At 41.5% G+C, this 27,723-nt stretch overlaps 1 protein-coding gene across 1 annotated transcript in view; it reads right to left on the reverse strand.

The window, feature by feature from the left end:
• Positions 1–27,723, reverse strand: part of GPC3 (glypican 3) — a 426,198-nt gene that overhangs the window by 44,245 nt on the left and 354,230 nt on the right. Inside the window, exon 7 of the mRNA XM_082445345.1 lies at positions 12,370–12,529. Within this exon, the coding sequence (XP_082301471.1) occupies positions 12,370–12,529 (160 nt within the window). The remainder of the gene's footprint in view (positions 1–12,369; positions 12,530–27,723) is intronic.

Here is a 27,723-nt window from a genome sequence, read left to right on the forward strand (position 1 = left end):
AGGCAGAGACACAGAGAGAGGCTACGCCTCCCTACTCAGAGCAGGGTCTGCTGCTCTATACTGCCTGTCTGTGAGGAGGGAAGTACAGAAGTTGAAGTAAGCACTTAGAAATGTTTATAGCAATTTGACAGAGAGATTTTTAGGTCTGTTGAGGCTCATAATTAAAAACTGTGGCTTATATTTTCGTAGGCCTTTTTGTCATTTCCTTTTTGTGGTAATTCATTTTTATTATATGTTACAAAAGTACTGGTCCATGACAGATTTGGGAGGAACAACAACTGCAACAACAACAAAAAAACCAACAAAAAAACACTCCAGTCCTTCACTAGATAACTTGAGATGCACTGGTCTATTCTGTGAGGCCAGAGTTGGAAGGGAGAGAGTGGTGGAGGAGATAACGGTGGACTGCACAACCTTGATATTGACCATTCAGCCATTAGGGCTAAAGACTTGTAGCCAGAGGAGGGACTGTATCCCAGTTTGCTTTTCTAACACAGGGACAGGAAGGCCACAAGCCTGGAAATAATTGGGGAGAAATGAGAACTGGATTCTCATAGTAGTAAAACAAATCTAGAGGCTGTGAGTGACAGACAGGATGTTGAAAAGAACTGCTCCCTGGAAAAGTCTGCCATTCGTAAGGATCCATTTGCTTAGGAAAATAGTTGTAGAAAATCATAATTGGTGACAGGTACTCAAATACAACCAGAGAATCTCTTCTACACTCCTCTTTCCTTCCCGGAGCCTGAGAAATTGCCTCATTGGTTTGCTCCACCATCTTGGTTCTCTTTTGCTCTACTTACATGTTTGTATCATACAACCACAGCATCTCAGAGCCATTCAGTACCATGGAAGTCAAGAGCCCATGATGGACGTATCTATGCGCTCTCTGACACCCCACTCCACCCCTACCCAGCCAGTCTTTCTGATATACGGTTACTTACTCTCTAGTCAAATAGCTCCAGAGTCAGGAAGCTGATTGTTTCCTAGAGCAATTCATTCCACTGAGGAGTCGCTTAAAGGGTGGGAAAGTTCATCCTTTTGTCAGTCAAACTATATCTCCCTTATAAATTCCATGTCTTGGTTCCAAGGGGTGGGGTGGGAGGAACTGGGAGACTGGAAATGACACATGTACATTATTGATACTATGTATAAAATAGACAACCGATGGGAACATACTGTATAGCACAGGGGACTCTACCTAACGCACTGTGGTGACCTAAATGGGAGGGAAGTCCAAAAGGGAGGGGACTTTTGGACTTATCTGTATGTGTATGGTTGATTCATTTCGTTGTGCAGTGGAGGCTAACACAACATTGTGAAGCAACCGTACTCCAATAAAAATTAATAAAAAAAAAAACCTAGGGACTTCCCTGGTGGGGCAGTGGTTAAGAATCCGCCTGCCAATGCAGGGGACATGGGTTCGAGCCCTGGTCCGGGAAGATCCCACATGCCACGGAGCAGCTGGGCCCATGTGCCACAGTTACTGAGCCTGCGCTCTGGAGCCCGCGAGCCACAACTACTGAGCCCACGAGCCACACCTACTGAAGCCTGTGCGCCTAGAGCCCGTGCTCCGCAGAGGGAGAGCCCACAGCAATGAGAAGCCCACGCACCGCAGCGAGGCATGGCGTCCACTTGCCGCGACTAGAGAAAGCCCGCATGCAGCATTGAAGACCCAATGCAACCAAAAATTAATTAATTAAAATAATTTTTTTAAATTCCATGTATTGGTTCCAGATCTTCCCTCATGTTCCATATGCAAGACCTCTAAATAGTAGAAGACAACATTCACCTCTCCCTAATTCTCCTCTTGTATAGACTGAACATCATGACTTATTTTTCAGTGTCCTTCCACTGACCCTGTTTCCAAATTCTTCACTATCCTGCTGACTTTCTGCAGGATGCACTCTAGGCTACAGACATAATGTCTCACATAGCGTGTCCTACCCTTCACAGGAGCCCCTACCCCTCTGTTGACTGGAATAGGGCTCTCATATCTCTTTGCTCACAATTTCCACTGCTAGAGGTTGAAAGATACTTTGAGGAAGCTAATGAAAGAAGCAGTGAGGGTGAAAGCTACCAAATAGGAGGCAAAAGGAAGCAAATGCTGACAAGTAAACATTGCACATGGATAACTGAAGTATTTATCAAACATCTACTAAGTGACAGTCGTGGGGCAAGGCAGGAGAAGGAAGCAGAGGTTGGTGACTGAGAGCTGATAAGTGTATGTATAAGATGACAAAGACTTGCTTTCTACACTCTGAGGAGCTCATCGTTAATCACGGAAACCACTTCACACTGAAAGCCATCCTGAAGGTGCTAATGAGATTGCCCGCTGCTCTAACATAGACTATTCCCAGACACCAGAATTTGTAGAGTAGCCTCTACTCCATTTTTATTTACTTGGTAATTATATTACTGCTTAAGTCCACCAATGAGCTACAAATTAAGAGATCTGTCTGTGCTGGTAGTCCCGTTCTCATCTTTAAAGGTTTATTTACCATCACCCGTACCCATTAGGATTGTAAAAAAACAAAAAAAAAAACAAAAAAACCCACAAAATTTTAAAAATCAGTAAGTATATTTAGGAACATTAAGAACCACAAGTGCTATGGATCATTTTTCTGGATCATTAAACATCGCTTACCCAGGTGTGTACGTAGGCAGCCTCTATAACAAGATTTCCTTTCAAAAAGACTAACAAAACAAAAACTTGCCAGTAACTTCATTCCTACCAAAGCAAATTGGAAATCTCCTTGGCAAATAAGGGGGAGAAAGAGATGATGGCTGTACCTCTATTCTTTCTGCCATATTAACAAAGTTAACAGACAGCCTTGTCTGAATTGGAAAGAGACTTGATAACGTGTGTGCACACACGGGCGTGTGCATATGTGTAGTTTCAGGGGTTCTGTGGAAGGTCAGTGATTGTGAGGCATCCGATGGCTCTGAGGCCCTCCTCCTCTCAGAGTAGGACCTCAGCCTGGCTTCATATCTGATCTCCACCTGCAGCCACAGGGACTGTGCATACCACACGCTTTCAGCTTCTGTCTTGTTCTGCAGGCTCATGATTCCTTGTTACCCTGGGCTCCTCTGATTTGGCTCCCTCAAGAGGCCATTGTTCATCAGGGGAACGCAGGGCAATCACACAGGTTTAATTAGATATCACATCTTTTTCTCTTTCTGCTGTGACATTTCTTCTTGCAGGGAGTACTTCACATTGGACGGCACACAAGCTGGTGCTCCCAGATCTCTTGGGGATGAAGTGAAGATCCCTTCACTTCTATGTGGCAGCTCAGCCGGAGGCTTTGGGCTTGCCGCCTTCCTGCTGGTTCTGCCTCTCCTTTTGCACCAGTGAGTATTGAACCTCTCCCTCCTATTCCTTTCTAGCCACACTAGATTATGGCAATTAGTTGAGGCTGTCACTAAACTGGCCAACATGGCTTCATCCAGAGGAAATCAATCGCACCATTTAGCCACACTCATACAGTCAATTGTTGCCTTTTAGTTTGAAAACTGATTACAAAATATAATACAATGGTCACAAATTGCTCACACTATCCCTAACACTCTCCCAATTCTTAGAGTTACGCGGAAGGTCTATCGACAAGTATAAGCATTATATAGCATTACCCCTGATGAAAGCCTCACAGCCTAATGGCTCAGACGGGAAGCATCAGAGAGCAGTAGACCTACAAAAGTGAACCCCAGCGTATGTCCTTGCAAATAATAAGAAACAAACTCCCTAAAGCACCTCAAGTGATGGTAACTTTATAGAAAGTTTTTTACCTTTCCTTACTCTCATCTATCACCAGCTTACCTGTAGTAATTCCCTGGTCAACACTAAGGCGTGGGGATGGCCCCTTTCTGGGTAAACTTACTCAACTGGCAGGTGATATCACTGTGAAAGCTTGCATCTAAATCCCTCTTTGTGAGCCACGGGAACTACACAAAGCTCTGGGGCGAGGTGGGAATGGCTGTCTTGTCAATCTATTAGCCAGGACCACCTGGTCTGTGTCTGGGAGAAAAGTGCTATTATAGTGAGGTTCGCTTCCTTTAGCTTCCCTATGGCATTTGATCTCTAAAAGAAAAGATCAAGGCATGAGAGCAGATTGCTTCTGGCTAAGAGCAAGAGAGAATGGAAGGAATCAGGGGCCCCCTTTCGTGACCCTCCCCAACTCGTTGTCCACCCCTGCCCTCACTGCCCCGCTAACACCAAAGAAAACAAAACATAACTAGCTGAGATTCTTTCAAGATGTAGGTGACTACTCTACTTTTGTGACTGGTTATTTGCACAACTCAGCAGACATATTTGTCATTGTTTAAATACCTTCTCACTGGGCTAAAAACAAGTTAATGAGTAACTGAAAATGCCACCTTGGGGATGAAAAAGAGGGAGCACATTATAATGAAATTTGTTGGCCAGAACATCGAGAATTTAATTTATAATTTTAGCTGCAGGCTTTTGGTGAATAAAATTAACTTATAACCCAACGGTACCAAATAATATGAATAATGTTACTCTAAGTGGGTAATGCTTTACAGTTTACAAAGCACTTTTATATCCATTATCATGTGTGTTTCATTCAACAACTTATGAGGTGGGCAGGTCAGGAAATATTTTATCATTATTTTTGCATATGAGTAATATGAGGCTCAGAGGAGTTGAGTGACTTTGTCCAAGGCCAACACTGGGAAGTAACAGAAGCAGAACTGAGGCTCAGTTTCTTTGACCCTGTAGATGAAATGCCCTTCCTTCCTGTTATGTCTCAAGCTTCAGCGGCCTAAGTGTAGGACCGTATCCTGTTCACCCATCAGATGGCATCTACCTCCCAGTGTGAATGACATAGGGTCCCCTTACACTGAGGTCACATGTTTGAGGGACTGATATCCCAAGGAAGATGGGTGGAGGGAGTCACTACAAGATCTTGCCTGAGAAATTCAGAGATGGGTTACTTAGTGGGAAACAACCTTCAACATAAGTGCCAAATATCTGACGGTGGGTTTGCAAGGAGTGCAAAGGAAGTGGGATAGAATACACTTTGGGAAAACTGCCATACTCTATTCCTGGACTTGCTACCAGCAGGGAAGTATAAATAGATATATTACTGTATCCACATGTATTCTGAGCTCTGAACAGGACTCAATAACTTTCCCATTAAAGAACCCCAGGACATTTCATTCTCCTACAAACCTTCTACTCATTCTTCAGCAGGCAATATGTTTTGTTCTAAAGCGTGACAATGTCGCAGATGCCACCCATGATAAATGGCCCATCAGAGAGTTCCTCCATTGATTTTACCCTTTTCACCAAACCAACCCATTAGTGAATTTATTAAAACGTGTGACTACCAGCCCACATTTGTGAGGGTTTGATCTGACAATTTAGAAGAACAGTTAAGCCACTGAAGTGTCCTTCCTCTCTTCTATGTGCACAAGCGTGTTAGGAACAGAAATATAAGGTTACATTTGAGCCACTAAAAAAGGAAAAAGAATAAAAGTCACTGGCTTAAAAAATATTTTCTAATCTCTGTTTTTGGGGAGTCATTGTTTTTTCGCCTCTAGACTGTAAAGTAACCGTAGGGATGGAATATTGGGTGCAGAGACTCCTGGGGCCCACAGCTGGGAAGACTTCATGGCTTCACTCCAGAACTGCTGCGAAGGGGTGACTGGTGGGGGGGAAGCAGACAGCTGCTGTCCCTCCCAACAGGTGGGGACGACAGAAAAGAATGGCCAGAGGGACCTACCTAGACCTGGATTTCACCTTCACCCTCACTCCCAGACAAGGAACAAGTGACAAGTTTTCTCTGTTCAGTCCTCACACTGACACGGAGAGACCGAAAGTTTCTTGCGGGCAAACATTTCCACAGGAAACGTTTGTTTAATATGGCAAGAAGCAGCCATTTGGTTTTAGTACTGGTTCAAGTCCTAAGCCCAAGACGTGCTTCATGAACCGTCCTCCTCACCCTGCCACCGACCAGCTGAAGCCCCTCTTATTCCCATGCAGCAACAAGGAATGTTTCTGTCTTCTATAGTGTGTTTCCGCTTTCCTCAGCCAAAGAAATAGGCTTTCGCAGTATCCATTCTTTGGCCCAGCTTGAGACAAGAATATCTTTGTTTTCTGACTCGTTGCCATAAAGACGTTAGGCTCGCCAGCATGCTCTGGCTGTACCCACAGCATAACACAAGCTGGAGCAAGAAGAGGTCCAGGGAGGACAGGAGTGAGGGAGTGGTAACACAGATGTCTCTGAGATAGGTATTTCTTGCTGGGAGTTGTTCTGTGAGTGTATATTTCAAAATGTGCTTCCAACAGTAGGCATGCAGGTGTGCACGCCTACAAGAGTGTGCGCACGTGTGCATGTGTGCGCATGGGCGTGTGTGTGTGTTTCTGTGTGGGTGAGACTTGGCAGAGAGGCGGCACATGCTTCAGATGCTTAATCATCATGTCTTGGCCAGGGACACATAGCCAGAGCTTGCAAAGTTTCTCAGGGATCAGCCCCAGCCAAAGCACTGGGAGTAGCCAGCTTCCCAAACGACTTACAATAAGAGCTTTGACAAGGCCAAAAACTAGGAACAATGCTGATGGCAACCTGGCAACAAAACAGTCAGCTTATCACACCAGGTCCATCATGGATGATCTATCCTTGGAAGGGAGTCCGAACATGTGTGTTCAGTGTAAATGTTTCATAACTCATGGGCTAAATTCAGTGTTTGCAGAAAATACATGCCAAACTAGGGTTGCTGAAAAAGCCAAAGAGCTTCCAGAGACTTTGGAATAGTTACAACAGTTTTAGGGTTGTTATAAATATTTGTAGAGCTGCACAGGTTACAAAGCACTTTCACACTGATTATCGCATTTGACTTTCACAAAAACTCACTGAGGTAGGCAAGGATGATTATCCCCATTTTACAGTTGGAGAAACTGAGGCTCAGAGTGGCTATATAACTTGCTCAAGGTCCTACTGTTAGCAAATACGCTAGGACAAGAACCCAAGTGTCCTAATCTATCACAGGGATGACTAGAACCCAAGGGACCTAATCTATCACAGGGATGACGGGCCTTGGGCTTATTTTATACTTCCTAGAATACTTAGCCCACCGTGGGGGCAGGTTAGTGGCTTCTTCGATGCTTCAAGGATTAAGCCTAGGGCTTCCCTGGTGGCGCAGTGGTTGAGAATCTGCCTGCCAATGCAGGGGACACGGGTTCGAGCCCTGGTCTGGGAAGATCCCACATGCCGCGGAGCAACCGGGCCCGTGAGCCACAACTACTGAGCCTGCGCGTCTGGAGCCTGTGCTCCGCAACAAGAGAGGCCGCGACAGTGAGAGGCCCGCGCACCGCGATGAAGAGTGGCCCCCACTCCCCGCAACTAGAGAAAGCCCTAACACAGAAACGAAGACCCAACACAGCCAAAAATAAATAATAAAATAAATAAATAAATTAAGAATTTTTTAAAAATTAAAAAAAAAAAAGATTAAGCCTAAAGGCCAAAAGAGCTCAATTAGAAGGTGGTAACGACTGTAAACAGATCACCTAGGGATCCTGTTAACATGACCTTATGATTCAGTAGGTCTTGAGGTGGGGCCTGAGATCTGCATTTCTAACAAGCTCCCAGCTGATACAGACGCTGTTGCTCCAAGGACCCCACTGGGAACGGCAAGGGGTAAGGGGATGTTGCTGAATGTTGGCTACCTTGTTTTAGTTGCTTTTTATGGGTCTTAAACAAACAAGAAACCAAGGCGATTAATTCTAATCTGTATCTGCCGGCTCTTGGAGCACCCACAGGTCGGCAGGAACAGCAACAGACTAGTTGCTTTAATAGTAGACAGCACTGTTTGATTGCTCACTAGGTGCCGGGCACTGTTCCAATGGCTCTGCATGGATTAGTTTATTTAATGGCCACAACCCTATGAAAGAGGCTGAGAGAAAGGAAATAACCCACCAAAAAGGGAAGCATATTAGCCTCGTTCTGAGAAGTGAAAGGAATAGGTCAAGCTGTAACTGTGGGTAAGAAGACATCGTATAATGGTCATCTCAGCAGCAATTAAATCCAACAATCAGAAAGAAGGGTCAGACTCTAAGCATAGAAATAAGAATTATAGAAAAAGAGAGCACTTGGGGAACTTTAGGATGAAGAGTTTTGAAAGTGAATATAGCCCAGAAGGCCTGGAAATTACTCAGAACTTCTTATGAGCATCCTGGCATACAAGTGTGCTGAGGGCCCTTGGTAAGAAGCCTGGCTTCTTTGACTGGAAAAGTCAAAGGAGCTAGAGTAGGGAAAATGAGCTCTTTTTTCACGTGTAAATAGCTCAGGAGAAGAAAACAGGGAACCTGCAAGGTCAGAAGAAGGTGTCCCCAAAAGACTCCAATAAGCACCTTGCCAGGGACTAAAGCCAAATAAATGAACATAATCACAGACTGCTGGCACGAGAATGGCCGGCGAGAGATGTCTGGGCATTCTCTTCATTTTACAAATGGAGAAACTGACTTCTAAAGAGAGGAAGGGGCTTGCCCTGGGATACATGGGACTTAGAAGCAAAGCCAAGAATAGAACCTCGGTGACCTGCACTTCATCCAGTGCAACGAAAGATGGGAAGAAGTGAGCCGGGGAAGCCAGCCAGTAGGACCTGGTTGGCTAGAGTGCAAAAGAACGGCTGAGGGACAAAAGGGAGATAGAAGAGAGCCTGAACATACTCTGAGCCTTGTTTTTTATTTTCAAGTTGTCTTTCGGAGGAAGGAATTTGGATGTTCTAAATGAGATGGCGGTAAACGCACACAGTGTTCCAAGTCTAGTTGACTAAGTGGATGTTGATGAATCACCAGGACCAGGTGGCATCTACCCAGATTTTGGGTAAAACTGTGTAACAGCTGACCGAAGTGTATAGCTTGTTATTCCAAATAGCTATTGTGCCACGAGCCTGGCAGATTGCCAATGAGTCTCCTCTCCACGAGAAGCATTTCAAAGGGGACCCAAGGAACTCCAGGCTGGTAGGATCACTGAACATGTTAGGCAAGTGTAACCTATTGGGAGTAAGGCATCATTTTTCCCGTAAATTAAATTAACCACCATTTGTCTAGCGTTTTACAGTTTACAAAGCACTTAGGGTAATCACGCCTAACTAATTGACTAGAATTGAGAGGATAAATGTGCATTTGGACAAAGGGAAACCAGTGGATGTAATCTATTCAGATTTTGAAAAGGCCCTTGACAAGGTCCCAGACCAAACACTGTTTTAAAAAGTTAAGTCACCATGGAACTGTGGAATCGTGTTTTGAAATGGATACGGAAGTGGCTTATAGGCAGGAAAGCAAGAGAAGGGATAAGCAGGGACTTTTGGAGAAACATCAACAGTGGTATGTACTAGGGATCAGCGTGGAGACCAGTTACTAGTTTGCTAAATCATCTGGGCAACCTTTAGATGACCAAAAGCTTTTGGGGGTAGCAAAGCAGATTTGTCCAAAGAGTGGCCTCTGAAATCTGAATCCTAACTCTCGACCTTAGCCACTGCATGACCTTAAGCAAATTACTCTACCTCTTCCAGCATCAGTTTTCTCATCTGTAAAGTGGGAATAATAATAGTGATGTTGTGAAAATGACATGAGGCAGTGCCTGGGAAGTCCTGGAACAGTGCTTGCAGCATGGTAAGTGTCCAATAAACATAAGCTTCTATTATTTTTACTTATTATGTTTATTCAACATTCTTTTTATAGGATGCCAGGCTCTGAGCGATCATGTTATGCCCTAGGAATGGAACTTGGGAGCCACTGCAGACTATTTCTTGAAAGCACTGGCAGAATTTGTTTTAGTAATTCAGAGGACAGAGATAACTGTAGACTGAGATGGTTGTGAAAGACTTCATTGAAGGGAACTAATAATTATGGAGCACCTAGTATGTTCCAGATACTGGGTTAGACGCCTTACAAACTTTCCCCCTCGATTTGATCCTGAAATAGTCCTATGAAGTTGGGGTAATGATTCCCACTATGATGGATGAGGGAATGCAGACTTAGATAAGAGGCTAAGAACCGACCCAGGTCCTGCTAGCTCATAAGGAATAGAGCCAGAATTCAAATACAAATTTACTCTACCCCAAACCTATTTTTTTTTCACTGCATCATACTTGAAATGTACTTTTAGGGATGGGTGTAATTTAAGAAAAAATAAAAGTGGGGTATCTATATAGAAATAAATGTGGGCAACGCTATGAAGACAGATAAGAACAGTATGTCTACTCATGCTCGTGGGGCGTGAGTATGGTTGTTCTTGCCAAAGTGCAGGGTTCCTGTGGGGCTACTGGTGGGAAATGAAGCCGAAAGGATACTTGAGGCTAGACCAGAAGGCCCTCAGAACTCTGCTAAGGAGTCTGAGCGCTATCCTCCAGGCAATGGGGACAGGATGAAGGTAGCCGAGCTAGGGAGTGGTAGGAGATGCTTTAGAAACACTAACCTGGCAGCTGTACAAGATAAATTTGGTGGAATCTTCTGCCTGGGTCTCTGATTCTTTGTTCTCTAATCTGCTAGCCTAAGGCTCTCAATACTCCTGTCTTAGCCTAGAAGACTGGAGACCACTTAAGATGTGATTGAAATAGCACATGCAGGGGGGTGAAAGGGGGATAGAAAGGAAACAGTGAGAGAAGCAGAAAAAAAATTACAGATCATCTACAGTGATTTGGTGCCCAACTGTATATGAAGGGCAAGGGAGAAGAGTCAAAGATGACTTCCGTTTTAAGCCTCAGCGACTGGGAGAATGGTAGTGGCATTAGAAAAATAAGGATATTAAGGGAGGAACCAGTTTGGGATGGTCTGTTGATACGTTTGATTTCCGACACATAGAGCTGGGGGTAATGGTGGGAAAGCCTGGAAGAAATGACTAGTAAGCAGCTGGAGATGTGGGATGGGAGCTCAGGAGAGCAGTTAAGATTGGAGGTAATGACTTTATGAATTATCCCCATAGTGATATAATAGTTAAAGAATGCTCATTGCAGCATTATCCACAACAGCCAAGAGGTAGAAACAACCTAAAGGTCCACTGATGGCTAAATGGTTAAAGAAATCGTGGTGCAGACATGTAGTGGAATATTATTCAGCCTTTAAAAAGAAGGAAATCCTGTAGTCATATGCTACAACATGGATGAACCTTGAGGACATTACGCTAAGTGAAATAAGCCAGTCACAGAAGGGCTACATGATTCCACTTAGATGAAGTAGCCAAACTCATAGATGCAGAAAGCAAAATGATGGTGCCAGGGTTTGAAGGAGGGGGAAAGGGGAGTTAGTGTTTAATGGGGACAGACTTTCAGTCATACAAAATAAAAAGTTCTGGAGATCTGCCGTACAATCTGCATATTATTAACAATACTGTACACTTAAAAGTTTGTTAAGAGGGCAGATTTCATGCTAGATTTTTTTTGCCAGAATGGAAAAAAAAAAAAAAAAAGAACTTACAGAAATCAAAAAAAATTGAAAGAGCCAAAGTGGATAAGATCTGTGTTTTCTCTGGAAAAGAGAGAAAAGATAGAGGCTTAAGGAGACACCCAGTTTCAGGTAGGATTAGAAAGAACTAGTGAAGGAAAGAGGTTGAAAAAGAAAGAGGAGCTTGCAGGGTCTCAGAGGCCACGGGCAATAGGATTTCAAGGAGAAGGCTGTGCATTGCAGAAGGAAGAGGGTGACGTTGGAAGTCTTAAGACCCAAGTTAGATTTCCAGCTCTGCCATTTAGATGAATCTCATTTCTTCTCTGAGACCCAGTTTTCTTATCTGTAAAATGGAAACACGAACACCTATCCATACGGAAGTATTTTGTAAATGGGGCTAATCGATACAAATGTGACTTGTGAGGGAATATTTTTTGTTGTGGTTGTTTTGCCTTCTTGACAGTATCAGCTCTCTATTTTTCTTCTATTTGTTTTCACCTAGCCGTGCAGTTATGTGTCATAGCCTATCAGTGTTAGACTACTTGTGAGAAAAAAACCAAACATGACATTCTAAAAAGAGAGGGTCAGCTAATGTCTTTTCCTTTGGAAGTTACCCCATCATTGGTTTTCACCAGACTCTCAAGATTGCATTTCTTTTTTCATCTCCTTTTATAACTGAGAAGAACCAAGGAAATCTCCAGTAGGAAACAGAGTCAACTGATTTAGGTCAGTTCATTTTAGACAATGAGAAACAGGAAGTTACCCTCTACCCAGGTCCAGAGATTTAAAAGAAAAAAAAGGCTACCTGAAAACTTCATTTTCTAGAGTGTAGTCTTTCCTTGAAGAATTGATGGCATTGTGTGTTGCAGAGATTTTAGGGGAGTTACAGAGAGCAGATTCAATTGGTCTTTAATCCCCAAGCATCACCATTTTAGCTCAGATTTGAGCCAGCACTCGTCAGTTACCTGCAAGGAAGCGGAGCTGGTTCTTCACTTTCATCATTCCATCACCAGAGCCTCCGATACACTCATCTTCATCATCGCCGCAGTCTCCACTTTCAAGCCCTTCCTCGTCAAGGTTTTTATCCAAAACTCTACCCTTGGGCACAGACATGGTCCTCAGGAGCTGAAAGAAAACAACCAGGATTGTAGCAGTTCTTCATATTTCTCAGGCAGGGCTAAAACAGTGTGTTATTAACAGGAGGCATTAAAAAATGTTAAAAGAGTTACACAGAAGGTTTTACAAATCATTTTCAAACTTAAATAGACGTACACTGCTTATACTCTCTAGAGTTGCATACTTCTGGACCCTTCCATAGCATTTGACATGATTCTCCAACCCTTCCACTCTACTTCCACCATCCAGTAGCCAGAGTGTATACTGTATCAGAACGTTCCCATGTCTTAAGTTCCTGAAAGCCTCCATGGGAGGAGAACTCACTGACGAGGAACTTAAGACATGATAGGCAAGGCATATTAATAGGCTGAGAGAACACCACGTTCAGAGAAGATGTCTATGGAAGCCCTCTCTAACTATATTTACAGTCACTAAATTAAAGCAACAAACGCATCCCACCAAATGAAGAGAATAGCAGTGACATTTTATACACATTTAAATGAATACTTATAATTAATTGCCTCGTACTATGCCCTGACCACTAGAAAAACTTGAAAAATATCTCCCTCTTCCACAATTTCAATAAGATGCTTTGAAATTCATTTTGCTTCATTGTAGACCATGTGCCTAATAAGAGGCATGTCTGTTTTGTCCTTCATTTCTGGGTTTTCAGTCACACAGTCAATGCCTTTCTAATTTTATGGTGACTCCCGCCTCCCAAATGTCTCTCCATTGACTCAGAAGCCCAGCTCACAGCATGAGTGGTCTCTGAGGGCAGTTTTACTTTTCCTCACCATCTCTCTCCAAGGCTGTATTCCAACATCCTCTATTCCTCCTCTAGCTTCTGCCCCATCATCCATGTTTAGTTCTAAATCTCAGTCCCACCTTCCATTTTTAAATAATGGACAACAAAAGATGCTGGATATGCAGAAAGTGAGATCTTTGCGATTGCAGAAGAGGTATCTGGAAGAAAAAAATGCTGCATACATAACACAGGCACATCTTGGTTTCCGTGGCTTCCACTGTCTGTGTTCATTGTCACTGCAAAATATACTCTTATGTTCTCCACCTGTGATTTAGCTGTTACACCACGATCTACTTGCAACAAGCTACGTATCATAGAGAAATGTGACTGCAGGTTTGTTTCTCTTTTTAAGCAAAGAAAGAAAAGTCCACAACAAAAAGTTGGTTCTTTCCTGGCCAACAACCTTTAATGTTGTCTGAGAAGCCAACCCACCTACCATCTCCCGCTCCAGCACCATCTCCGCCCTGCTGCTCTAAGGCATGTGCTTCTCTACCCCTCCTCCCAACCCCACACATCTAAATGTATAATTCAGACACACAGGCTAGGATAAGCTACACCAGCAGTTCTCTAACTTTTAGAATTTAGGACCCCTTTATACTCTTATTGGGAATCCCAGGGAACTTTTGATTATACATAGTTATATCTATCGACATCACCATCTTAGAAATTATAACTGAGAAATTAAAAAAAATATTTAATAACTAATTTAAACATAACAATAATAAACCCATGACATGTTAACATAAATAGCATTTTTAATGAAAAATAAATATATTTTCCCCTGACATAAAACCATTAGAAGAAGGGTGGCATTGTTTTACATTTTTGCACATATCTTTTTAAAAATTTTATTTATTTATTTATTTATGGCTGTGTTGGGTCTTCGTTTCTGTGCGAGGGCTTTCTCCAGTTGTGGCAAGCGGGGGCCACTCTTCATCGCGGTGCATGGGCCTCTCACTATCACGGCCTCTCTTGTTGCGGGGCACAGGCTCCAGACGCGCAGGCTCAGTAATTGTGGCTCAGGGGCCCAGTTACTCCGCGGCATGTGGGATCTTCCCAGACCAGGGCTCGAACCCGCGTCCCCCGCATTGGCAGGCAGACTCTCAACCACTGCGCCACCAGGGAAGCCCCCACATATCTTTAATATCTAGCTTCATATGATAGCTGGATTGTCATATCTGCTTCTCCCTTCAATCTGTTCTTGTATGTTGTTTTGGTTGAAACATTTGCAGAAAATCCAGCCTCTCACAGGTATGTAATGGGAAAAGAGAGAAGTACTTTAGTAGCCTTTTCAGATAACTGTGGATATTTTTCATTGATACTACATAAAAATTCAACAAGGAGGAAAGGTTACTTGCAATGTTGAATACGAAACCATATAAACAAACTTTTCATGTTCTGTTACATTAAAATCCATTGCTATGCTTCGGACTTTGAATGGAACTTTCACCCATTTTGTCTCATCATGCATGGGTCATCCGGAAGATATTGGTTCACTGAGTTCTGCAGATTTTCCAAATGTTGAAATCTTCCATTATATGATGTCAAAAAATCACATTGATTAACATCACCTCCAATCTCATTTAAAAAGTCTTTTAAATATTGGGAAGCTCTCAAGGTCATGGTGGCAGATACAAGTTTTCCAAAATTTTAATTTTCTCTTGAAAGTTCAAATGGTATCCTTGGCAACAAATACTGTTCAGTTTTTCCTTTAACTGTCGGGCTCTCCTTGTTCCTTTCGAAGAAAATGTCTAGCAAATACTCAAGTCTGTATAACCAGAGTTTGTCAGTCATTACAGAGGCTAGTTTAGCTCATAGCTTAAATAATCTCACAAGTGCGTTTCCTTGAGACACATATCAACACAGTCTGCAGCAGAAGTATCTTAAACATACGTCAAATGTCATAACGCAGAATATTCTTTAGAAGTATACTCAGGCGTTAAGGTTTAATACATTAATCAGTTTTACTGCTTCAGCAATGATATTCTTAAGTGAAATGCCTTTTATTTTCCTGCAGGTGTATGCCAGTGAAGAGTACAATGATGACGAGTACAGTTTGGCGCCATTGCCCTGATTCACACTGTGGTGCCAACAGTTGTCCTCACTATTGCTTTTGCAGCATCAGTGCAAATATCAGCACAGTGAAAAAGGCAAGGAACAGTTAGTATTATTGTGCAAGTAATTTTGACCTTGTGGATCCCTGGGTTTCATAGACTACCAGGGTTCATAAACTATTCTTTGAGTACTACTAACCTAGACTATAATGTCATTTCAGTTTGACCAAGACACCCCAACTTCTTCTATTACCATTATTTCCTATGGGAAAATTGCTTTTGACATACACATCTGAAGGTCAATTTTGAAAAATACATCCTTCGTGTATGTCATGGATTACCTGAATTAGAACTGTTCACATAAGGGGAAGCTGCGGTTAGATACAGCTTTGTGAACTTGCTCTTTCTCAAGCACGCCTCCCATCTGTGCCTTTCATTAATCCCTTCAGCAAACATTAATTGAGCACCTAATGTCAGTTGTTTTCATTTCTGTCTATTGAAAGCACTCCATCCTTTCAAGCCAAGTTCAAATGTCACTTCCTTAATAAAGCCTTCCTGGCCACCACAGGTAGTTATTATAGTTCTCCCTTTCCCTCTTCCAGCACTGCTCCCTTTATCTGTATCTCCTAAAGAGCACTTTACGTATGCAACCTGGTATTATTTATCTGTACACGTGGCTTCCCTCCACCACCAGACTGTGAGCTGCCCAGGGGCTGTGCTTTATTTACCTTTGAACCCCATAGCATTTAAGGTAGTGTCTGGCACATAGTAGGCACTCAATAAATGTGCTATTGAACGGAAGCAAAATGAAGTGGCATGGCATCTTTAATTCTTTAAAAGCTACTTCCACAACCTCATGGAAAAGGAGAAAGCCAAAGCACAGATGAATTATAGAAAAACTTGTGAATGAATAACTAAACCCTTTTGGACGACCCTGGCTAAGATCTGTAGCTAATCTTTGAGAGGCTGTTTTCCAACCTCGTGTACAATGCCCCCAGTATTCTCCGGTATTTCAGTTTTTTTTAAAGTGCAATTAAAAAAAACTTTAAAACTTTGCCAGTGAAATTACTTCTTTAGTTCTTAAATTACTCCCATTTTGGAGACAACTTCAGCATTGAAGAAGGATTACAGCATACTTTCAAACCATATTACACAGACATCTGCTGACGAGCCTAACCCTCACACATGAACAAAACAAATCCAAACCTAGAAAGCTATTGTTAATGCAAAAGTCTCAAAGAGTCTGAAGCTCCAGAGTGTTGAAAGAAGGGTAACGTGTCAGAGATGAGGAATTACCAGCGAGGACTGTGGATTTAGCACAGCCTGGAATTTGGCACAGAAATCAAATAAGCTAATTCCAATTCACAATATTGACCGTTTTGTTCCCTCTCTCACTCTTTACAGTGTCTTCCAGACTGAACGCTCACTTTATAAAAGAAAAGTTATGAGGGCCTTGCACACAAATCAGTTAACTTTAGGTGCCTGACACTTCTGATGAACTGTTTGCCATTTTCAAAGGACACTATCCTATTAGCTTTTTAAAAGCCAGGGCTCAGAATAATGATTATCAGTGTAAACTATCTTATTAAAACACCGATGATTTTACTCCACGACCCCCAGAACCATTCCCTAAACCTGACATTTCTGCCGTGCATTGTTTGGCCCTCCTTAGCAGGAAGTACACGAGGCCTTCCCACTGCCCAGCTTTTTCCACAGTTTCTACCCTCCTTGCTACTCTGACTCACATAAAACTATCATGGTTGTTTAAATATACAATCAATTTTTATTTTATAATACAATATTTTCATTATGTAAGTATTAATGTAATACAGAAAGAGGAAAGGAAAGAGAAATAAGGGAAAAAAAAACCCCAATTCCCAAACTTTAAGAACCAATGTTTGTGTTTTCCGGGGTAGGGTTGTTTTTAATGTCTATATTTCTACACGGTTGAACTTGCATTTTAGAATCAGACTGACTTGGGTTTAGAATTCTGGTTTTTCCCCTTATTAACTTCTTTCTTTCCACTTACTAACCTTGCTGCTTAATCTCCCTACATCTCTATGTCCTCATCTGTAAAATGAGGAAAATATGCCTGCCTCATAGAATGGTTGTTATGAATAAATGTGATAAATGACATGCTTTAAATGCGTTTAAAACACCTACACAGTGCCCCTCAGGGATCTACCCAAATTTACTTAACCAGTTTCCTAATGTTGAAGATATTACATTGCTTCTAGTTCTTTTTGCTCTTATAAGTAAAGATGCACCATCAGGAGCATTCCATAACTCTTTCCATATTTTTCCTTAGTTTCCCGTCAGTAGGATTACTGGGTCAAACGGTATGTACATCTTTATACACCATGGGAGTGAGTCTTCAATTTCCATAAGAATCACCTAGGATGTTCATTAAAAACTCAGGCTCCCAGGCCCCACCCACAGAGCTTCTAACTTAGCAGATCTGGGGTAGAGCAGAGATCTGCACTGTTAACTAGATCTACCCCTGCCCCTGCCCCAACCTTTCTGTGAGTGAACCACAGACCACACTTTAAGAAAGGCTGCTCCAGTGTCACTCCACTTCCCAGAAATCCCGTGAAACCATCTTTGGACAAGAGTCACCTCAGTCCCACGTGTGTATGAAGTCGTAATGCATGTTCTTCAGACCATTTTATAAAAAAGTAAATGCAATCTGATGATTTCCTTTTCACTTAGGTATGGACATCATGACCTTTTGTCTTTGTAGTTAATGAAAATACCCTTGTGTAAAGTGAGTGACTTTGTTTGATTCGAAAGGGAAATATTTAAAGCTAGCCTTGGAACAGGTACTCAGGGTTGTGTGATAAAAGGAAACAAAAAGCCTGGAATAATTACTTAAGAAAATTAAAACCACAGCATAAGAGGAAAAAAGGCTTTCTAGAATACAGCAATTTCATGTTCTTATAACCATAACCAAGATAACAAAAGAGCACTGCAGCATGGGACGATGTGATTTGGCCAAAGCTCTTTTCATGCTTGCTTGACAGGAGAACAAAGATCAAACGACATACTTGTTGTTCTTAGGGGGATCAAATATGCTGAAATTAGACCAGCTAGAGCAGCAACTCTTGATCTGTCTATATGGTATAAGTAATGTGCCTCTTGGAATTATCTTGATTGCAAAGATATGAACCTTATCAGCCACACACTGTGCTAGGACTTAACATATGTTCTCTCATGTAATCCTCCAGTCTGCACCATCAATTTGTGTAATAGGGAAGACTGTCATCCCCATTTCCCACGTCAAGGGAGGCTCAGAGAGGGGATAAGACTTGACCAAGTCACTAAGTAAGTGATAGTGACCTCATTAAACATATAGTCTTCTGCTTCCAAGTCCACAGGTCTTCAAAAAAAAAACCCAAAAAACATGCTCTCTTAGGTAAAGACATCAACTAATGGGGCCTTCATTCACATTTTTTTGCCATCCTGACTTCTTCACCTAAGATAATTTCCAGTTCAACCTCATTTTCTCAGATGCTATCCATGAACTATATCTTGATGGGAAAGCCTTTTGTTATTGGGTCGGAGAGCTGGGAGGGGGAGATAATGACGTTGGACGCCTCCTGCTTGTTCTTCCCAGCCTCGCCATCTACTTAAATAACCAAACCATCTCATCACAAACAGGTTTGTTTTGAAAAGCTTCAGACAGCTGGTTAGAATAGAATGAAAAATTCCATAACTGCTGTTACATGGTTAAGAGTTTTCTTGACTTTAAGCTCTTCAGCATTTTAAAAATAAAGGACAAGTAACAAGAGTAGATACTACAAATATGGGGCTTGGTACATATTTTGAGGATTTAGCTGGTTTTGTCTCTTTTGGCTACTCACATACCTCTCTCTAAGCATTTTCAAAAATATCTGGAATCCAGGTTTCATTTTAAAGCTATTAAGCTGGGCTTACAAAACTGATTTTGAACTATTTGGATGCTCAGCTTTATACAACCTGCAAGGAATGCTTTGGGGGCTCGGCTTTCCATGTCCACAGCAATGTAAATACATGCTTTACTGTTTGTATTTGAGTAGCATAAGCTAATGGGAAACAAATGTGTGACGCCAATGAATCCCAGCTTTTGGGGAATGCCATTATTATTTATACGCTGTGCACATCCACAAGACCGAGGGCACGTGACCTCTGCTTTGCATGCACACTTTCTTTGAACGAATGCACCAAACCACAGCCACAACTAATTGGAAACAATTGCGACTCCACACATTTGAGGAGAAGCCAGAACCAAAGTGTATAGGGCTAGAATTAATGGCTATATATGCACTTCACACATTGGAGAGGCAATAAAGTATAACCCTTAAGAGTGTGAGCTTTGGAAATCTGACCCGCATGGGTATGAATCTCTGCTCAGCCTACTTACTAGCTGTGTTACTTTCGGCAAGTCACTTAACCTCTCTGAGCTTCAGTGTCCTTGCCTGTAAAATAGAGGATAATGCTATTCATTAACTTTGCAGGGTTGTTGAAGAATTAAATTCAATAGCACCTTTCACCTTTCATAGTCCCATGTATCCTTTTTTCATAGAACTTTCCACAGTTTGCAATTATATATTCCCCTGTTGCACCCCGACTAGACTAACAGGAGAAATAATGGTCTGTTTCAATGTGCAGCACGGTGTTTGGTACAAAGTAAATGTTCAATAAATATTCATTAAATGGATGAATGAACAGATAAATAGAATAATGCATATAAAGTGCTCAGCACATTGCTTGGCAAGGTAATTAGTTCTCGAACATGTTAACCCTGTTGCTAAGGATAATGATGATGATCTTGAAGATGAAGAAAGGGAGGAAGTGGAGAAGGAGGAGCGGTAGCAGCCACAGAGGCAGACACGAAGGGCTTCTTACAGATGCCTTGTGAAGCAAAACAAGTAACACTCCCTGGCCAAACCCTGAGGCACCAGAAAAAAAAGGGTGGGTGGAAATTTTGTAAGAGTCTGGGGAAACCCTTCTGGATGCTCCCAGTAAGATAAGGGTCTGTGCACTAAGGATGCACGCAGAGATGTGTAGTAATAAAGAGCAGTGGGACCCGCTAGAGGCTGTGCTTCCATGTGGTGTCACTAAGAAGGCCACCCACACCCAGATACACTCTTGCCTGGGCATTGCTTCCATGTCCGCCTCTTATCCACAGCACACACTTTCTCTACCACTTCTAGCTTCCCCGATTCTTACTTTACGTTTGTTAATGTAGCCTGGAAACTTGTGAGAATAAGTCCTCCCAACTCAATAAATACCTGGATAGTAAAACAAACCCGGATGTGAAAGAAGCAAACTCGGGATGAAATTAAAACTATTTTGGTGGGGCTCGCTCCCAGTGGCAGAAATGGTTCTCTGCAGTTAGGAATCTGTCCACTGCCTTAAAATAAAAATCTTTACAATAATATTACCAATAGCTTAGAACTGTATAGAGCTTTACGCTTTTCCAAGAGGAGGCAAAGCACGGTGGTTAAAATCTCACACTCTCTAGAGACAGAAAACTTGTGCTCAAATCTAGACTTTATCGTTTACTAGCTTTGTTATTATAAACAAGTTATTCTTTAACCTCTCTGATCCTTATATTTCTTATCTATAAAACGTGTATAATAATACCTATACCTATATCCCACATTGCATTATCATGGGGATTAAATGAGGTAAACCATGTAAAGGACTAAGCTTAGTATCTGGCACACAGTAAGTACTTACACAATGAAATATTAATATTATATATTAAAAATGATATGTTTATAAGACCTGAATCTCTGAAGAGGATGAATTCTGAATTTTTGGTTCCAGTTAACATTCAATTACGGCCTGGGTAGGGCTCATTCTGTGGAACACCGTAGGCTCTCAATAAATCTTAGTTATTGTGTCATTACTATCAGTATTTCATTATTTTTATAATTAAAAGTAGCTCCATATCTGTTTTCTCGGTTGATCCATCCCGGACCCCTGTGAGGCAGCAGGGGAAGTATTATTAGCTTCATTTTACAAATAAGGAAATTGGAGCTGAGAGAGATGTGAGGCAACGTGCCCATTTTTATCTTGAAAAAGTTCAAGGGTAGTTACTGTAAAGTGGTTAGGAATTGGAATGGGGCCAGGGAGGAGGGCTTCTGTAATCCAGCATTAAATTGGAAAGGGCATGGCCCTGGGACTAGCACAGGGCCTGACACATAGCAGGTGCTTAGGAAATGCTTGGTAACCGAAAGAATAAATGAACCAATGGGCTAACAAAATAAATAAGCAATTTATTGACCGACTTTTGATTCTCTCAATCTCTCTCTCTTCAACCCTGGTCTGATACGCCATTGCTATTGCTCTGGTATGGAAATAGCTGATTCCTACCAGGGAGCCCTGGATACACTGAGGCTAGACAGATGTACAGTTAGACTGAGTGACTGACTGCCAGTGGGTCCCATATTCCCCTAGAGCTGAGGGAGCCCCCTCCTCTGATAAAGCAGGGCCAAGTGAAAGAGGAAGGCAGGAAATTGATCTTTTTAAGCAAATGAACCAAGTAATTCAAAGGGATATGGCCAACCAAAGCACTAAGTGGCTGAACGAGGTTCCTGAGGCCACCTGGTGAGCCTCTTCCAATCCCCACATGAGTACTCTGTCTGCTAGATCACTTGGCCTACTGTGTGTTAGTTCTGTGCTCTGTAATGACCTCCTTTAGGGTCTTTAGCATTACTAGAATAAATCTCATTGTAAGGGTCCAAAAGCCCCACAAAACACAGAAGCTGGCTAGATAAGGCTGATTGGCCAGGTGTGGCAGCCAAATGCAAATACAGCAGGGTAACCTTGCAGGCCACCAAGTCCAATTTCCCTCTGAAGGCATCCGACCCTGGCTACCACCATGGCTGAAGATTAGTGACTTTTTGTCCCTATGTCAGTTTTAAATTGTGAAAAGCCTCAAGAATGAAATATACCTTTTTTCTGGAAGGAAAACTTACTTCGAAGACATCTGTGAAACCCCACAGCACCACTTGGGTTTCCAAAGGACCGCCGTAATTAGATGAGGGCCACTGACAGAGGATAAGGGTCCCAGGGTGAGAGTATACCAAGATATCACGTTTCCTCAGGGAACTGAGGTTACACAGACGTGATTTGCGCATTTACTATTGTCTTAGTGTATAAATCTGATTCATTCCAAATAGACATTTTGTGGTTATACTTTTGGGAAATGAGAATTCTTGCCTCTAAAAATAACCTCTGTGTATGAACCACAGCAGCTATGTCATCAAGCACAGGGCCTTAAGAGTCAACCGAATGCATCTGGCCCACCAAGGATTAGTGAGATGCCTCTAGTTTCCCTGTCAAAGCTTCCTGCCTTTAAAGGCTAGGTCTAGATCAGGATTTATAAATAGGTTTTCCTTCTCTGGTGTACTATTTGAAAAATATGAAGTTAAAATATGTTTCAGATAATTAAGGCTGCACTGTATTATTCTGAAGTGTAATAAATGGCCTGGTGCATCTGGTACAAATAAATTAGCTGGGACTTGATGAAAAACCAGATTCTGAGTTTCTAGTTATTATTTCCTTGGAGGTCAGAGAGCTTCAAACATTTCCCTTTCCAAGTTTTAGGCTATAGATTCCTAAGGGGGAAGTAGGCTCCCACAGGAAACATGAGTAAAATTATTTTAGTATTCATATCTAATCACATACTTTTAAAGATTGAAATAGAAGAAGCAAAAGAATGGTACTCTTCATCAGTGTTCATAGCAGCACTATTCACAACAGCCAAGACATGGAAGCAACCTAAATGTCCATTGACAGATGAATGGATAAAGAAGAGATGGTGTATATATAGTGGAATATTACTCAGCCATAAAAAAGAATGAAATAATGCCCTTTGTAGCAACATGGATGGATCTAGATATTATCATATTAAGTGAAGTAAGCCAAAGACAAATATCATATGATATCACATATGTGGAATCTAAAATATGATACAAATGAGCTTATTTATAAAACAGAAATAGACTCACAGACATAGAAAACAAACTTACGGCTATCAAAGTGGAAAGGGGAGGGGGAGGGATAGATTAGGAGTATGGGATTAACAGATACACACTGCTATATATAAAACAGATAAACAAGGACCTACTGTATAGCACAGAGAACTACATTCAATATCTTGTAATAACCTATAATGGAAAAGAATCTGAAGCTGTACACCTGAAACTAACACAATATTGTAAATCAACTAGGGTTAAATTTAAAAAAGACATTCTCACAGCATTTTCTTTACTTATGATCATGATGAATATGAGGAGTGTTGTTCAATGTCATTTTACAACAGGCTACCAGTTTGATTCTGCAAGTTTGGAAATCAGTAATAAATACTCAGAGAACTCTCAAAAAAAGAAAAGAATGGTGCTTTTGCATATTTTTTAGTGTCACTCCTTAAGTGAAGATTAACTTAAGAAATGCTTGGGTAATTCTTTTAAATATGAAAAACTAGGATGTGTACTAAAACAGTGCTTTGTGTGGTAAACACAGCATTAAAGATGCTAGAACAATTGACCCTTTCTGAATCCACCATGTATAGGTTTTGTAACACTTTGGTCACAGAAGACAACTAGAGAGAGCATTGGAATTTTACGAGGGCCACTGGCATCCCTAGTTGTGTACTGCAGCTACCAAATGATTAAGTCCTTCCTTATCATGGTGTAGTTTTCTTTTCTGTACCTTGAGTGGTTTGAATGGAGTAGTCAAACAGTGGATGGAGGAATGTGAAACGGAACTGCTGGTGTTCCCCGATAGCAAAGGAATTCGAGCCCTACTTTTTTGGTAACTGTTTAGGACACTGCTTTAAAGGAAATCACTGAACACTGTAGGATAACTCAAGCATGGCCATTAACACTTTGAATATATTCACTACCTTGCTGGAATTGTATTATTTGCTCAGATGGTCTTTTAACAAAATTCACAGCCATTTTACATCTACTTCTTATTGATATTGGTGATCATTCTTCCAATTTTAGCTTAGTCACTTCTAGTTTCAGAAATTCCAGCTGCAGAATTTTCTACTGGGTTGATTGTGTATACTTACAAAATACTTGCTACTTAGCATTTGGCTAAACTATCGTTCACACTCACCTTTCATCCCCACATAAAACACTCACTAATTTAGTATATTTAAATACTTGCCATTTGGTAGCAAATCTTAGATTAATTTCACTTCTCTGAAGTAAGCACAGAGTTGGAGTCTAGTACAGATACAATCATTTTCATTCCCATCTGGGTCTCTCTCATCATTGCTTCTTATGCTTAAATTCCAAACCTCATCAAGCATTTCTCCTATTGGCTCTGCCTAGGAATCCATTCCTCAGACAGGCCCCTTGTTTTTCCTAAGAAGCTCATTAGAATTTAACCACAAGGTCTGGGAAGAGCACCATGTAACCAAGTCCAGCTAATCTGTACTCAGTGTTGGGCAGGGCTTGATTCTGTGCTATTTTGGTGAGGTATATGTCCCAGAGATCATGGTGAATTATTTTCCCTGTTGGCTCTCATTGGTGCATGGGGTATGCACATTTTGCTTGCTCCTAGGACTGAAGTGTTTGGCTGGCTGTCTTACCTGGATTTCTTCTCTAGTTCACAAAACTATTTGGTGATGATGGTGGTGATAGAGTAGCAGGAATAGGAGAATGTAAGTGTGGGAGGGGAAAAGGACAGCTTATAACAGACTGCAGCCAACACACATTTATAGTTTCACCTTTCTTTGTTTCTCTTCACGGAGCTCAGTAGGTAAGAATGTCTTGGGACTTCCCTGGTGGTCCAGTGGCTAAGACTCCGCGCTCCCAATGCAGGGGGCCCGGGTTCGATCCCTGGTCAGGGAACTAGATCCCACATGCTGCAACTAAGAGTTCACATGCCGCAACTAAGACCCAGCACAGCCAAATAAATACATAAAAAAAAAAAAGAATGTCTTGACCAGTTCTAACATGGGCTTCTCCACCATCTTCTGAGATTCCCTTTAGTCATATTCAATTAACATTTTGTTAAATAAACACCTGTTTCCCTCCCCCACAATGTTTAACCCCTTTTGATATACCAGGTAATATGCACACATTCTGAACATCGTGTTTGTTCAACATACTTCTGGATACAGCCATGGTAATTCTCATCTTTGAAGAAATTAACTTGCATAACCTAGCTACATGCAACAGGTAAGGAGATGGTTGGGAAGCAGAGAACCTACCTCCCAGAGAATGGTGTCCAGTATCAGAAATGGAGATATTAGATGTATTGAGCACCCAGAAGTGCTCAGCATTATATTCAACACCTGGAATGGTAAGTGAGTCAGAAAGGACCTGAGAGATATATCGTCCAATCCCCGCATCTAACAGATGAGCATAGCAAGCCCACACAGACAATTGTTAGTAGAGCTTTTCAACACACGAGTGCTGCAAGTAATGCTAGCTTTCTGCCTAATCCTTGGGGATATCACAGGAGAATCAGTTGAGAGCAGGTAAGATAAGAGAGAGGCAAAGGGACTTGAGAGTTGCAAAATGCCTTTAGTTACAGAAAAAAGGGCAATGAGGTTCTTCTTCCTGGATCCTTAGCCAAAGCTGGTCAAAGCACAGGCTAGGAGGAGAATAGCATGGCCCCTGGGAACATGTGGCAGCCGATTTCCAGGTTGGCATGGGCAAGAGATAATAATAGAACATGGAGCTTGCCCTCAAGAAATATATAGTCCACAAGGAGTTCTTCTCTAGAAGGTGTGAAAAGCAGTGGAATAAAAGTTTCCAAAGTCCTCATCTTATCTGCTCCAGATTAGGTGGATAAATCCAGCTGCCAAAGTACTGGTACTTCCTTATTTTCTCCCATTCATCTCTTCTGTCTATTCCCAAGTAATTCTGGTTGAAAACATCTCAGAGAGGCTTAATCATACTGAAATCCTTGCATTTGCATTCAATTAACCATAATTCCATTTTGTTTCCTACTCTCTTTACTTATACACATTTAAGTGTTTGATGAATTTTGTTAAAACAAATGGTGAATTCCTAAGTTATGGTGGCTTTCAACTAAATTGAAACTTCAAATATGTTGCTGTCCCGAAGATTAGATTTGGTGGGCTGGTTGTAATTTATACATCTTTAAATAACAACTATATTTAAGGACTACCCTGACATTTCAGATGGTCGACATCTTGTGTTTTCATGGTTCCAGAAACAGACAGGGATATATACAGTGTAACCATCAGTGAAGTTATATGTAGTGACTCTACAAGTTTGAACTAAATTCCAGCATCATTATCTGTGAGTTAACAGTGCAGAGACCTTCTGCTATAAATGCACCACCCACAACATCAGGGACAAAGTGTCCAACAAATTCACTCACTTGGGTACTCACACTTATGCAGATACCTTAATTAATGGAAAACAAGTGCACAACTGCCTTAATTAGTAATATAAACCTAGAGGGCCACAGGGGTTTATAGGAGGCTGCTGTTACTGCTAAACAAGTTCTTCTCCTTCCCAAAACATGTCCCTACTCCACATCACTCCAGCTTGACTTCTGTTTCTTATTCTAGTTATACCAGCCAGAAAAAAGATTTTTCCATCAACTCAACTGGGAAAATAGCTCCTTCGCTTTTGTCGTTAAGATAATACCTCCTTTATGCAAGCAGAACCTGTACACTTAGAAACACTACCTTCCTTTTAGAGGAGCACAATCATTCCCTGTATTGCTTTGTGAAATTCCACTTTCTAGCTCTATGTTAAATAATTATCCAAACCTACTATTTCTCACAGCTCTGCGTTTAAAATCAAAGACAAAGGGAGAATTATGAAAGCAGTGAGAGAAGCAACTCATCATGTACAAGTAATAATCAACAGGATTAACAGCTAATTTCTCATAAAAAACTAAGAAGCCCAGAAGGCAGTGGGATAAGAGACTCAAAACACGGAAAGAAAAAAAAAAACCAAAACTGTCCACTAAGAATTCTATATCCAGCAAAACTGTCCCTCAAAAAATGAAGACATTCCCAGATAAACAAAAGCTGAGGGAGTTTGTCACTATTAGACATGCCCTGTAAGAAATACTAAAGGGAATCCTTTCAGCCTAAATGAAAGGATACTAGACAGTAACCCAAAAGTAGTAGGAAGAAATGAAGAAAACTAGAAAAGGTAACTCCATAGGTTGTTGTTATTATTATTATTATATTTTTGCTTAGTAAATACTTTTTCCTATTGCTTTTAAAGGACAATTGCATAAAGATATAATTAGAAATATGAGTTGATGGGCTTATAAAGATGTAAACTGTATGACAATAACAGCACAAAGGAGGGGAGAGGGAACAAAGCTATATAGTAGTAATGTTAAGT

This window comes from Balaenoptera physalus, assembly GCF_965194825.1.
Source record: "Balaenoptera physalus genome assembly, chromosome: X".
In the NCBI taxonomy this organism is placed as follows: domain Eukaryota; kingdom Metazoa; phylum Chordata; class Mammalia; order Artiodactyla; family Balaenopteridae; genus Balaenoptera; species Balaenoptera physalus.